At 42.6% G+C, this 13,756-nt stretch overlaps 1 protein-coding gene across 2 annotated transcripts in view; it reads left to right on the top strand.

Moving 5' to 3' along the window:
- The window catches only part of HMBOX1 (homeobox containing 1), a 131,803-nt gene extending 130,899 nt beyond the window's left edge, over positions 1-904 (top strand). For both annotated transcript variants that reach the window (XM_084262185.1, XM_084262186.1), the window contains exon 11: positions 564-904. In XM_084262185.1, the coding sequence (XP_084118311.1) occupies positions 564-701 (138 nt within the window). In that variant the 3' untranslated portion in view covers positions 702-904. The remainder of the gene's footprint in view (positions 1-563) is intronic.
- Positions 905-13,756: the final 12,852 nt, after the last annotated feature.

Here is a 13,756-nt window from a genome sequence, read left to right as displayed (position 1 = left end):
AACAGTTGTTCTCCATTTACTAATCACTTGTAAAAACATTTACCATACCGCCCCTCAGCTGTTTCTTTTCCAAACTGAAGAACCCAGGTCCATTTAGCCTCTCCCTGTGAAGAAGCCACCCCTGCCTGTCTTGCCCTGTGTTGCCATTCTCACCACCTTCTCTAGTCCTATTGTGCCCTCTTTTTAAAGGGGATGACCAGAACTCTGTGTTCAAAATGGAAACACGGCATGAATTTGTGCACCACGTGACGACTCCTATCGTAGTTTGCTTTCCTGATGTACCTTGTGTATCATTTCTATCTTTACAGTTTAGTGTTTTCCTCAAATAAACCCCCCTCCCCCTCAAATTTCTCTCTCAAAAATAGGGTGTGCCACCCCCCCTTGCCTTGATCACCTAGGAAATTAGTCCTAAATGAATTTTGTAAATGCCTTTTGCTTCCTACCCCCTGTAACAAACGTGTAATTGGCTGCCCTTAGTCCAGTACTTTACACACTAGTTTTATCCGCCGGTTTTCTACTCGTGGAGTAACAATGCTTCTCTCTTCTCCTTCCCACCTGCACAGGATGACAGCACTAGCCATAGTGACCATCAAGACCCCATTTCATTAGCCGTGGAAATGGCAGCGGTAAACCACACCATCTTGGCATTGGCCCGGCAAGGAGCCAACGAGATCAAGACAGAGGCTCTAGACGACGACTGATACAAAGAAAGGGGAGGGTCGAAGCAAGAAGTAACTTAGTTTTAGACGTAGCACCTTAGCAGACTTTCCTCAGTCCTTAATATGTGTTCTTACAGTATAACTTTGCAGTTTCTTGTACGTCAGTTAGCTGTTAGGGTCTTGTTCTGTGAAGATGGCATGGTGCCCTCAGCCTTTGCATATACTCTCTCAGTATTAATTCCCAATAAATAATCAATCAACCAACCAACCAACCTCCCTCTCCCAGCCCCAGTGGCTAGAAAAATCTTGCTGCTCTGTCTTAGCATTCAAAGTGCTTCCAGGTATTTTAGACAGCCCTCAATTACAAGTCTTAGGCTACACTTAAAAAATCTTGGATACCCTTAGAGATCGTGTTTGAAAACAAAAGTAGTCTGTACGCTTTTCCTTCTCTGAGACTGAAAGGATGCAAGCTGAGGTAGTGGCACAGGGTCGATGGACACCAGATCGGGAGTATCAACAGAGAGTAAAAAGAACACTAGAAACCCCACTTCAGCATGGGAATAAATGATTTCCAGCTGCAATAAGCCGTGCCTCACTGGTCATACAGTGACTTGATATACTTTTGGGTGCTGTGCTGAGAATGTCCATTGGAAACACATTCACATATTTCGGTTGATGTTCACATATTCAACACAGACATCCTCTACTCTCACAACCTGCGTGGCTTAGTGGATAAGTACCGCCTTCTGCCTCTGGGACCATGATTGAAGCCCAGCCTGGGATCATATGAAAAATGAGCTGAATGTCTAATGGGCAACAGTCCACTTCTCAAAACCACTATTCATTATTTGGCATGGCTAGCAGTGCCTGCTCAGAAGAGGTCTAGACTCTATCGATCTGTCATTAACAATTTCACCTTTTCTTCTTCCTCTTGCCTTTTCTCTCCCCACCCTAAACCCCTCCCCACTTTGCCACTTTTCAAAAGCAATGTTTTCCAGGAAGGTATTAAGGTTATAAAATGGGTGAGTGGATTTTTTTACACGTCTGTGTAACTAATGCCTACTTCCTGAGTAGCCTGAAAGGTTATCAGAGAACTTTTGCAGCTGACCTTTGCTAGATAACCATCGTAGCATAAATATTCTCCTCAATACAAACTTCTTGGTTGTTTGTTTAAAGGCAGGAGGATGTCTTACCTGAGAAATGGGGTATGAATGTTTTGTGTTCTCTTTACTCTGTCCTTGTTAAGATGTGAGAAAGCTATACTGCTACGAGCAATTTAATTAATAATTGGAAGCCATACTGATAATGGATGTGGTAATATTTGTAAAGCAAACCTACTTTAAGTAGCAGAAACTAATGGAATTGTTTTCCTTGATCATATGTAGCACTTTTGTTACTTTTTTCTTAAAGATATTTATATTTGATAAGTCTTTTTTTTAAATCATTTGAGAATTCAAAAATACCAAACGGCAAAACTTGCATTACAGAGTCACCCTGCGATCACCTTGTCATCTAGTATCTAAATGATGAACTGTGTGTGCATCTAAGAAAATTACATCTGCTGCTGGCATTGTGTGGAAATGATCTCCTGGCATCCTGATAAAATGATATGTTGCTGCCGGTAAGAGGAAACGTTTCGATGGGAACAGCACGGGAAGTGTTTAGAGACGGGCAGGACTGGGTTATGTTTGAAAGAGCAATTAAAAACCCAGGTAATTGTTGGTATATTGATACCCAGAAAAGTTTGCAGAGCGCTTTCGCAACATTCCATTTGTACCTTCCCCCTTTTTTGTGGGAACAGCTTCAAAAGGGGAAAATGGCTTCATCTGAAGGATGGGTTTCCCTCTTCCCCCCCAACCCCTGCTTCTAAAGATGGGGGGGACGAGGGGAACTTGCTACTGCTTGCCTTGTTCTCATCCCTTCTTTACTCTTAACTCTGAAAAATGCAGCTCTTCAGCAGGTTTTAACCAGCCTAAACCCCTTCCCAAGGCTTAGGCTGACTAGATCATCTTTCCATCACTTAATCTTGTGAGAATTGCTTAGGTAAGTGCAGAGGAGATTTTGTGCTTTCAGAGGGCGCAGGCTTGGCACCTCTTTGTCTCTTTAACTTTGAAGATATATAGGTAGGGCTTGGCCTCGTCTTTCATTTATGGATTTCATTGGAAAAATTTATGTGCTTTCCTTAGATATAGATCACTGAAGCAGAATGAAGCCGTCTATTTTTATTTTTTTTCCTAGTTTATTGCATTTCTTGAGTAGGCAAATTCATAAGTAGCATCAGGGCAGACTCAGGAAAGAAAGGAATTGGTTCAGCGACCGTTGCTGGTGGTTTCTTACTGTGTGTGTGAATGTTTTGGTACTAAAGAGTGAAAGGATGGGGAGAGCCTTTATTTCTATTTTTGCACAGTGGAATGATCGAGCAAACTATAGCCTTAGTGGAATTTTACCTACTTATTCATACTACAGTCACACACCAAGCTGACAAGCAACATCCACGATTTATAGTAAGGAGATTTTAATAATCGATGGCCTCTTTACGTTGGGCTTGCCACCACCATTTGTTCTGGCTGTTTCATTTTAAAAAGAACAGACTCAAACTGTTGGACAGCTGCAATTTTAAAAGAAATATTGCTTTCTATACCATCTTTTTTTAAAAAAAAAAACCAAAAAAACAAGTCATTGTTTCAAGGAGTGACTTTTTAAAACAGTAGGGAAGAATTAATCCAATTCTACAGGCTCTGTACCCTGATTATAGGTTCATGTGATGCAGGATTGAAGTAACACTGCTAAAATTGTACATCTCTACTGTCTAATGTAGAATAATCTGGTCTGAATTCTCTTTGTCACTGTGAGGTAGCTGCTGGTCTTGTCACGCATCGGTATCCTAGCTGAAGGTTAAACAGTTGATCCCCCTTGTGAGCAACTGGGCTTTGGCAGATCCTCCTTGGCTGCAGCTTCCTGGTAAATACCATCTTCTCACCAGGTAACAGGTGACTTAACTGGGGAGTTGGATGCTTAGCACCCTGATGTCAGGGTTTTGATTGTCCATCTCTATTTTGGCTTTCCTTTGACCATCAGGGAGATACCAAGGAAAGACTGGGACATCAGCTGTTACTGGGATGCTCAGGCAGTTTAGTTCCATCATTCTGAAAGTTCATAATGAACAATGTGCAGCTGGCTAACGACCTTTTGGTTTGATGTGAGTTAGTTAAAATGGAACAGAGGCTGGTGTGATGATATCAGGAGGAGTGTATGTGATCTGGAGTAAGTGAAAGAATTGGTGGTGGAGAGCATGTCCTGGAATTTAGCCTTTGTTCTAGGGTTTTTTCTGCAATATGGGAGTTGTCTTTGTCTTTCTGTCTCTGGATTATCTTGAAAATTATGCCTCATTTTTATAGTGCTGCAATTCAGTTGTAATTTGTTGTAGCCAATCTGGAATTACTGCAATTTGTTCTCATGTGGGTGCCCTTGAAGTAGATCTGGTGGCCAACTGGATCTACCTTTTTGTTCTGTGAATAGAGAAGAAATTATTTAAGATGCTTCTCTTCTGTGACAGGCACAGATTGCTTTTAACCTCGTAGAGTGAGTTCTGGCTGTTATTTTGTCACTCATAAAGTCATTATACTTGAGTTGTTGTCTCTCACCGTCTTCTTAAAACAACAATTTCTACCTCCACTTCCTTTTTTGGCTTGTTTTGGGGTTTTTCGTTTGTTGGTTGGTTGCTTTTTTTTTTAATTCCCCCACCTTTTCCTGAAGTCTGAGATCCCAAGCATTTGCAAAAGCATTTTGAGATGATAAAGTCAACACAGCAGTGAGTAGATACGTTACCTGTTGGTGTTCTATCATTATAGAGACATCTAGATACTCCAGAAACATTCTTACAGTATAATCCCTTACTCACATGTTGGATGGGAACAAGGTGGTCATGAGCCAGCAGAGCACCCTTGCAGTGTTTGAGGAATCTCACTCAGAGGAGCCTTGAGCAGGTCAAGCAAAGCCATTAGTTCCCTCTTTATCACTGGTGGGACCACGTCTGGAGTACTATGTGCAGTGTTGGGCAGGAGTGAGTCTGGTGTAGGGCTGCTGAGACGAGAGGGCTGGAGCTCATGTCGTGTGGTGAGCATTTGTGAGACCTGACTTTGTTCAGACTGGCTCTGGAGGCATCTTGTATTTGGTTCTTCAGCTGTCTTAATGGGTGGATTTAGAGAAGACAGAGCCAGGCTCTTTTCAGAGGTGCATGGCAAAAAGGTGAGGGGCAGTGGGCTCCAGTTGCATTAAATAAAATCCCAGATGAATATAAAGAGAAATATCTTCCTAGAGTGGTAGGACAGGGACCCCAGGATCATAGAAGGGCAGTGGAAACCCCATCCTTGGGGTTATTCAGAACTCAACTGGACAAGGTTGGACTAGAGACCTCCAAAGGTCTCTTCTGACCTCATTTTGTATATGATTCTGTACAAACCTGCTCAGGTTGAAGTGTTTCCTAGCTCTGATCTGTACATGTTGAGTCATTTAAAGAAATTACTATAATTTTTTGTTGGCTTTTATTTTTCCTCTCCTCCTGTTATTGATAAGAAGTTAGGTTTCCTATTCTCCTAATAGAGGGGACCTTTATTTGCAGGGTCTGGCTCCAGGTTCCAATCAAGCCATAAGTAATAACTTTCATTAATTATTTGCTCTGTTTACACAGTTCTTCAGGGATATTTGACTTACTCTGTTTGTTTTATTGCTTAGCATCAAACTGGTGAGTTTTCCATGTTCTCATAACGTGTTCCGCGCCGTAGGTCAGTTTTTGCCTTTCTTTGTGAGGATTTACTGTTGTCTTGCTGCTGGGTGTGTAGACTTGAAAAAATTCACATAGCTGAAGATATTACAGGAAAAAACGTTCCTAACATAGGCCCACTGGTAACTACTACGATAAGCTAGAACATTTTGGTTGAGTAAATCGTTGGTTGGTGGCTGTCAGAAGCTGAAAGGGTATTATTGATTGGGAAAGAGTTGTGTTATACTCACTTAGATCCTTCTTTTTTTTCCTGAAGTGTTTGTTCTTGGTCCCTGCTGGGAAAGAAAAACCAAACATGCTTCACTGGGCAGACTTTATGTGTGGGTTGGATGATATTTTGAAGAGAAATCACAGTGGTGCTTGCTGATGTGGACTGGCATGGGGTCAGGTAGACTCCCAAGCGTTAATTTCTGTCTTCAAGGTGTATATGAACATGGAGATGAGTTCACCAAGACTTTGAGTTCCCCTATGTGGTAGAAAAATGTTCCTTCACAATGAGATCCTGCTTGCAAAGATGTCAAATGAAAGCATCATTCTGGCCTTCCCCCAGTGTAGTAGTGTCACCAAGACGTGGTAGTTGGAACTGGGTTTTAAAAGGAAACACACCTTTATTTTTCATATAGCTATGGTCAGCAGAACTGGTGTGAGAGCTTCCAAACCTCAGAACTACACCCCCTGAAGCACTTAATGCAGGATCTTGTTTCCCTGTGTGTGATACTGTCAGATGCAAAGCTGGATCCACACCCTTGTCTGCAAGTTACTGAGATTCAGCGTGAGATTTTCTCCTGTAATACTGAGAGCTGTGGGTCTTTATTAGGAGAGGATTTTTTTCCTCCCCTTTTCTCCTGGAATTCTACTTATTTTAGATAATCATTTTCTTAGCAGAAGGTTTACGTTCCTCCTCCCTTCCCAGCTACATCGTTGTGCGGCCCTCATCCCCCAGAATTCACCAGCTTCTTTCAAGTTCATTGGCTAATTACCAGCAAATTCTAGAGGGTTTTTTGGTCAATATAAACTTTGCTTTTATTTTAGATGAGACTTCCCACCCAAGTAGCTCTCCTCTTCTTTGAAGTTATTTAACTTGATAATGTTATTTGGATCAAAGTCTTCAGCTTGTAGACAATAATCTTGAGTTTGGTGTAGCTTTTATCATTTGGCAGGAATCTTTCTTCATGGGATTGGTCTTGAAAACTCTGTTCTATGTCAGTTGACCCAACGTATTTGTTCTTAGGAGACAGCTGAAGTTTTGCTGTGTGTAGTCAGGAGGCAGGGCTGTGATCCCAACTGATTTAACAGAGCTTTGTGGAGTAGGGCGTTTTCACTGTGATTTCTTAGAAGGGAAGGTTGGTAACCTGACCGAAAAGTACCTTGCCATTCCTGAGAAGAGTTGTAGGGACATTTCAGTATAAACCATTCCCCCTTGGGCTTTTTTGCAGCTGGGATATTTACTCAGGACATTGAAGCAGTTATTGGCCAAGAGGCATTTGGCAAGCTGAAAAGCGTAGCCCGAAAACCTTCATTTTAGCGTCTGTTACTGTCGCCTAATTTATGGGGTTTAAAGTGGCCAAATAAAGATGTTGCACATTAATGAAAAAAAAAGAGGTGTTCTAGAGATGGCAGCTATAAATTCAGATGGAAAATACACGAAAATCATTCTTCTCCTTCATGAGAAATGTGTTACAACAAGAGAAGTGGAACTGGTCGTTTTGAGGGCTGTCAGTAAGGTGACAGCGTTTTGATGTTGTTTTTTTTGGTCCAACAAATATAAATTAAATCGAATTGACATTAACATTAGTGGCACCCATGAAACAGAGATGTGGGGGAGAAAAATTCAACCATCTAAAGAATTGCTTATCACTAACTTTAGTTTTTAGGACTTAAAAATAGCCTATGATTGTTTGCTTGTGCTTGTTTTCACATAGACACCCCTTGAACGTAGGCGATGCTGTAGCTGAGATGATACTGGCACAATTAAAATAATCAGTTTGAACTCCTTTCTGGGTTTGTTAAGGTTCTTCTGCCACACTCTCTTTATGAAAATCCCTACCATGCTTTAGTTTGAGCTTGCTAGAAGACATAAACCTTTCAGTGCTTTCGGGATACGCTCTGTGATGCTTCTTGGTGTGGTACCCGGGCGATAATATTGACAGCTTTATGTCGTGGAGATAGAAAAGGATTTGCCATTTGGAGTGTGGGGTGGGGGAAAAAAAACCCCTCACAAAGCATATTTTAAATGCCCTTTTTAATCAGGCCGATTGAGAAAACTTAATTAATGGGTTTGATTGCTGCAACATTGTGCTCTTCCCCGTTTATTCCAGTAAGCTTCGGAGCGCTCTGGCCAACAGCTAAAGCACGAGTGAACTAAAACCATTGAACTGGAGTGAACTGTGTAATGGGCCTTTGATGTTTCTGTATGTACAGTGCATCTCTCGCTCAGATGGCTTGGCAGAAGGCTCCGCTCTGCCATTTATTCCCTCTCTTCCCTCCGCTGTTAAATGGAAGCTGGTGCATTCTGCTGATCAAAACACCCAGCACACTTCTGCTAAATCCTTTCAAACTGCAGCCAGGGTAATTGGGATGGGTAGGATAAATGCGTAAGAACGTGGCAGTAAAAGTGATGGCAAGTTCTTTTGAATGACTGGGTGTCCTCCTGACATGTAATTAGCCGCTTTAGAAAGATGGGGATTGGCATGGTCATAATTAAAAGGATTTCTGTCTTTTCTGTGATTGAAAACAGAAGATCTTCCGCCCCCTAATTCTCTTTAATACCAGTGTTATTAGTGACACTTGGAGCTCGGCTACTTCGTAAACTTAAATAATGACCTGTTCCTAATGGTACCTTACAGCAGCAGGGACAGAACCCAGTTTAGTTTTCTATGCAAAGCCTCTTCTTGTCCCTTTGTGTCTTCCCCCCCCAGCGTATGTATTGCTTCTTGGGGAGTTAGAACCAAACCAGATGTTGAGTTATGTGTGGCAGCATTATTACATAGCACCCAGGGTTCTGCTTAGCTCTTCTTGACTTGTTACTTGGTTGTAGTGTTGAGGAAGATTAGCCATGGCCCAATACTACGCTGAGTTTCTTGCCCTACCCATGGACAGAGGGTACCAGTTGCACTCTTGTCCCCCTGATTCCTGAAGCTGTAACTTGATCTTCTGTGCCACTGCAAGTTCTCTGTAGTGTCTTGGTTTGGAAGCCTTATCAGCAGTTATTGCCAAGTAAACATAACCGTGTTGTCCTCAAGCCATCTGCCATCTCCCCTTGCAGAGAGCATGTTGTGGTGTTATGAGCTAACTCCCCTTTATCTTAGGAAATCTCAAACTAGCTTGCAGCTGGATAGCTGGCTGGACAGTACGCCTGCCCTTCAACAGGAGACACTATGTAGTGGTGACCTAAGATAATAACGTCCTCTGGTCTCTTCAGCCAGGTGACAAGAGATGGGACAAGGGGAAATGGCCTCAAGCTGTGCAGGTTTAGATTGGACATTAGAAAACAAATTTTTACTGAAAGAGTTGCCAGGGCCTGGAACAGGCTGCCCAGGGAGGTGGTTGAGTCACCTTCCCCGGATGTGTTCAAAAAAAGGGTAGATGAGGTACTTAGGGATCTGGTTTAGCATAGGATAGGAATGGTTGGACTTGACGATCTTCAAAGGTCTTTTCCAACCTTGTGATTCTGTGATTCCTCTGTTGCTCGACTCGCAAAAAGCATCTGCCATAGGCTGGTCTGTGCCTTCCTATTCTGTGTTTCGGTGAGAAATATTCTCTGTTGACTGGTCTTGAGCACTGCAGAGCCTGTGCTCCATTTTTACACTTCAAGTACCTTAACTGTAGCTTTGCTGTTCTCCTGCTGTAGTTACTTACCATGCAGGACTCCGGAGTTTTTTGGTGTACAGAGATGCATCTGGAGAATCTTCATCAAAGAAGATGACTTTAGGAACTTCCTTAGGCTCTTACTTAAATCCCTTGGTTACTTTTCAGCTTCCTTGTACCGAAATACTTGTGTAAGTCTCATTTGATGTCACTGTGGTTCAGAACAGACCTCTGTGTCACGGCTACTTCAGTTCTTCCAACGCCGTTACCACTCGTGGAACTACACTCACGGTAGCAACGCCTTTTCTAGGACGTACCTTTTGAGGCATTAACTTGCTGCTGTCACTGGTCTCAAGTCAGCTTCCTACCCTCCTCTCCCCAGCCCTTCTCCTTAACCAATGAAAGTCTTCCATGTTACGGCAAGATGGCATATGTAGCTTAAATAACCCACCCCTGTAGGTAAGAGGTTGACTTCACCCTTCTACATTTTCCATCGTTTGAGAATTAAAAATACAAAGTTTATCTGTCAAATCACTCAAGGAGAACAAAGAGATAATGAAAGTGAATTATTAATTAACATTCCTCACCCAGTATATTAAGCGTATACTCCGTTCCTCGAAGCACGTTTGACTTAGTCTGCCTGCTGATAAAGTTGCTGCTATCTCTCTTTGATGGGACTCTAGTGACAGTACTGAAAATACCTTTCTGGAGCTACCCAGAGCCAGGAACTCCAAACACCAATTCACTGACCAGTTTTTCCTATACCAGAGTGCAAACCGGTTCATTTTTGGGAAGTAAGCAGATCTTTTTGAGACCAAAGTGACATAAATTCTCCCCTGCCACATTCAAGCTCTTTGATACAATTTTGGAGTGGAAGGTAGCAGCAGGAGCATCTCGCCTTTCTGTGTATTGGGTAGAGGGATCTGAGTGTAGGTGGAGCTGCCTTGGGTTCTGGCAAAGAAGTAGTTCAACAGGCAAGACTGGGTGTATGGCACAAAGTGTGTAGCTACTACTTGAGCATTTTGGATGCTTCATCAGTATCATAGTTGAAGGACTTTATGAAAAGCTCTGAAATCTCTAGTGTGTGTTTCTTTGTGCCAGGGTGTCTTCATGGCACACCATGCAGCGTCCTCGAGTTCATTTAGGAGTTGTGATTGACATTGGGAGCCATGCTTGTGCTGGCTTTGTTGCAGAGGTGGTTGCCTGTCAGTTTGGCCAAACACTGAGTGAGATCTCACAGCTGCTTGCTGGACTCTTAACAGTTGAACTCCAGAGTTCTTCCTCCCTGTAGAGCTCTTCTAAGTGACAGTCCTCTTTCTCCTTGTGCTTGGAGAAATACCATTGAGAGGAGGGAATAGATCCACTTATTTGCAGAGCTATCAGAGTCAACATTGGTTGAGAATCTGCCCCTACATTTCAGCAAGAATAAAACAGCCATCAAGTTGTGTTGCCAGTAACTCAGTGCAGTGAAGTAGGCTTGAAAATGAGGTGTCTGATGAGGAGTTAAGAGGCAATGAAGTCTATGTGGACATCATGAGCTGTTTGTAAGCGTGTTGTGAGCAAAACTTTCTTCCATTGATGTTTCTAAATCTGTTGGCTACAGATGCTTGGCTTTGTGGAGAGTTATGGGGGAAAGGCAGACACTCAATTAGGGGATTTGTTTCATTTTTTTTTTGTTTTACATTTGGAAGGGCAGGATGGTTTGTTTATCCCAGTAGATCAAATAGATAGAATGGGGAGTTTGCATCAGGATTGTGAGAGGCCATCAAATATTCAGGGTCTCCTTGTAGGTGATAGACCGGTCCCTTCTGGCCTTAATTATAAAACTATGATTCCAAAGAGGTAGACTTGTCTTTTACTGTTAGAACCTGTTCATAGTATGTAATAATTTATAGAGATTTGAGTACTAGAGAGGTTCTCTGCACTAAGAACTTCTTTTAAAAGTAGGACTTTCCATCAGAGAACATATTGTGCCTTATGTCTCCAAACCATGTGAAGTTCCAGTTATGAATGATAAATACCTTTTTACACTTTGTACTTCTGCCACAGTGGGAATCAAAGGAATGTCCTTTGGGTGGTTTGTGTATGCTGCCACATTACTTCCATTTGCTCCAGTCCCTTAAAGGTTCATGCTCTCTCTTCTGTTGACACAGTGATGGATGCTTTCATACTGGTCAGTGTTGAGGAGCTAACCTTGAAGAACAAGGTTATTCTGTTCAACTCTTATTTTGGCTTCTTATTTAGAAAGAAAGAAACTAAAAAAAAGACCCCACTAACCAAAAGTGCAGGTCAGTTTGAAATCTCACCCTGAATTTTTCCTTCTTATTCATTACATTAGATGTTCAGGTACCTCAGTTCCAGTCGTTAAGGGTACCTTGCAATGGCTTTTATCCCAGAATGGTCAACATGAAAACCATTCATCATGAAAAACACCCTTGATCAGCTGTCACCATTTCCTCCAGCCACGGTGCCCCAGGCTACTGGTTTTTACAGAGTCTGAGTTCTTCAGAAAACATCACAGCCACTGCTAGTCCTCTTGCTGATCTGATGTCTCCTCCTGTTTCCTACACTGAGCCTGGATTTCCTTGAAGGAATTCCAGCTGAGGGTTTAGATCTATACCTCCTCCAGCTGCTCCGAGCCGTTCGCTTTCCTCTGAAGTTGGTTCTTGTTGGTACTGATTTTGTCACACATTGTTTTCCCAAATTTCAGTTCTTCTCAGAGGTAACTCTTTTATCTTTCATCCAAGCTCCTTCACATCCTGGTTGTCCTATCTGACCTGGTTTACCCGTGATTCTCTCATGCTGAAGTGCTCTGACCCGAACCCGTTGTTCTTACCATCTCTGAATACAGGATCTATTTCCATCCTATAAAAAAGCAGCCCAGTACAGCACTGAAGTTTAGACTTGATTCTGTCTTTAGGAAATCTTCTGAGCTTTCTGCTTACCCAAAGAATCCTGGGTTTTTTCAGCATGGTGAGCAAGCAGCCCTCCTTCCTTCCCTTGCTTTTAATGCTTAGATGTGAAAACCAGGGAAAAGAGTAACTTTGAAGCTTATGAAGCTTTTTTTTTTGGTGTTTTTAAATATTACTTGGACTGTCTTTTTCTGTTTTTCTACTGGGAAGACTAGTACTACGCTGTGCACTCCAGCAGGTAATCCATATTGTTCTAACAAGCTGCTTGCAGAGATAAAGCTGTATCATAAATACAGCAGTGCTTCTAAACAGACTCTTGCAGACAGTTGCAGTACTCAGGTGTATCTGCACTGGTTAGTTCTGAGCTTGGGGCTTGGACTCGATGATCTCCGGAGGTTCCTTCCAACCCCTTCGGTGTTTGCAGCCTGCCCCGCTCCCATTGGAACTCCCGCTGCGCTCTCCATGCCCTTTCTCCCCTTCTGCAGTCTTTGCTGACTTGTCCCATGTCAATTTTGCTCTTCCCTGCTTTCTCCTCTTTCTCCTTCTTCCTTTCCAGGCACTTTATTCCCGTCACACCGTCACGCAGCATATTTATGCTCAGATGGGTTTCCATTCCTTTAATACCACTTCAGTCCAAGACAAGAGGTGTTCACCTTCTCTTTTGCCTATTAGATGGTGCTAGGTCAATTCCTTACTTGAAATCTGGATAAATATCGTCCACAGTGAATAGAAATACAAAGCATTTTCTCTACTTTGACAAAAAAACAAGGTAGCTCAGCAAGGCAGGTGAGTCCTTAGCTTGCGACCTCTTGTGTGAAGTAAGGTAACAGTGTTGGATCACGGTTGATGGAGAGAGACAAGGTAGTTGCATCTTTCTTTCTCTTCCATTTTATTTTCTTTTGCCTTGCACTTGCTGTTAGAAGCTGTCTGACTTGGTGCAGGTGTTCTTTCTTAGCTGGCGTGCTGCTGTCTGCTGTTCTCCTGGGAGAGTCAGGATGGGATGCGTGGATTTGTGTAGCTTTACTACCTGCTGTTGCCCCTTGTCACTTCATTCCCTGGGGTTTGGGATCACTTTGTGCAGCTTGAGAAGCTTCTTCTTAACTATTTTTAAGTTGGTTTAGATTTGAGGAAGATTTGACTAGAAAAAACTGGAATTACTTTTCCAACCAGATAATGACCATGAAAACAGGGTTTGGGATTTGATCTTCCCATCTTACAGCATTATCCAATGAATTTTCTCTTTCTCTTTTTTCTGCATAAATCATGGTGTCATCTTGAGACCTCACAAGCTGAACTGAAGCTTGTGACTGGATCTTGTTGCTCTGGGGTCAGAGCTCCATTTGTTCTTCCAACAGGGCCAGATTTCCAATTTCATCCCCACTTGCAACACAAACTCAAGCGCAAAACCCCTTTCCCCCTTGCTTTTTTGGCTGTACCACTAGTAATGTCTTTCCAAATCTCATCAACAGCCTTAATTTGCTGCCAGAGTTGTTCTCAAAGGTTATGGGCAGTGTTTCTCCCACGCCCAGCACAGTGCTGCTGGCTTCAACTGGGAGAGCGCCGCGTCTTCGGAAATCCAGTGTCAGATCCGATAG

This window comes from Gallinula chloropus, assembly GCF_964237585.1.
Source record: "Gallinula chloropus genome assembly, chromosome: 3".
NCBI lineage: Eukaryota > Metazoa > Chordata > Aves > Gruiformes > Rallidae > Gallinula > Gallinula chloropus.
This window is presented reverse-complemented; position numbering and strand designations above follow the sequence as displayed.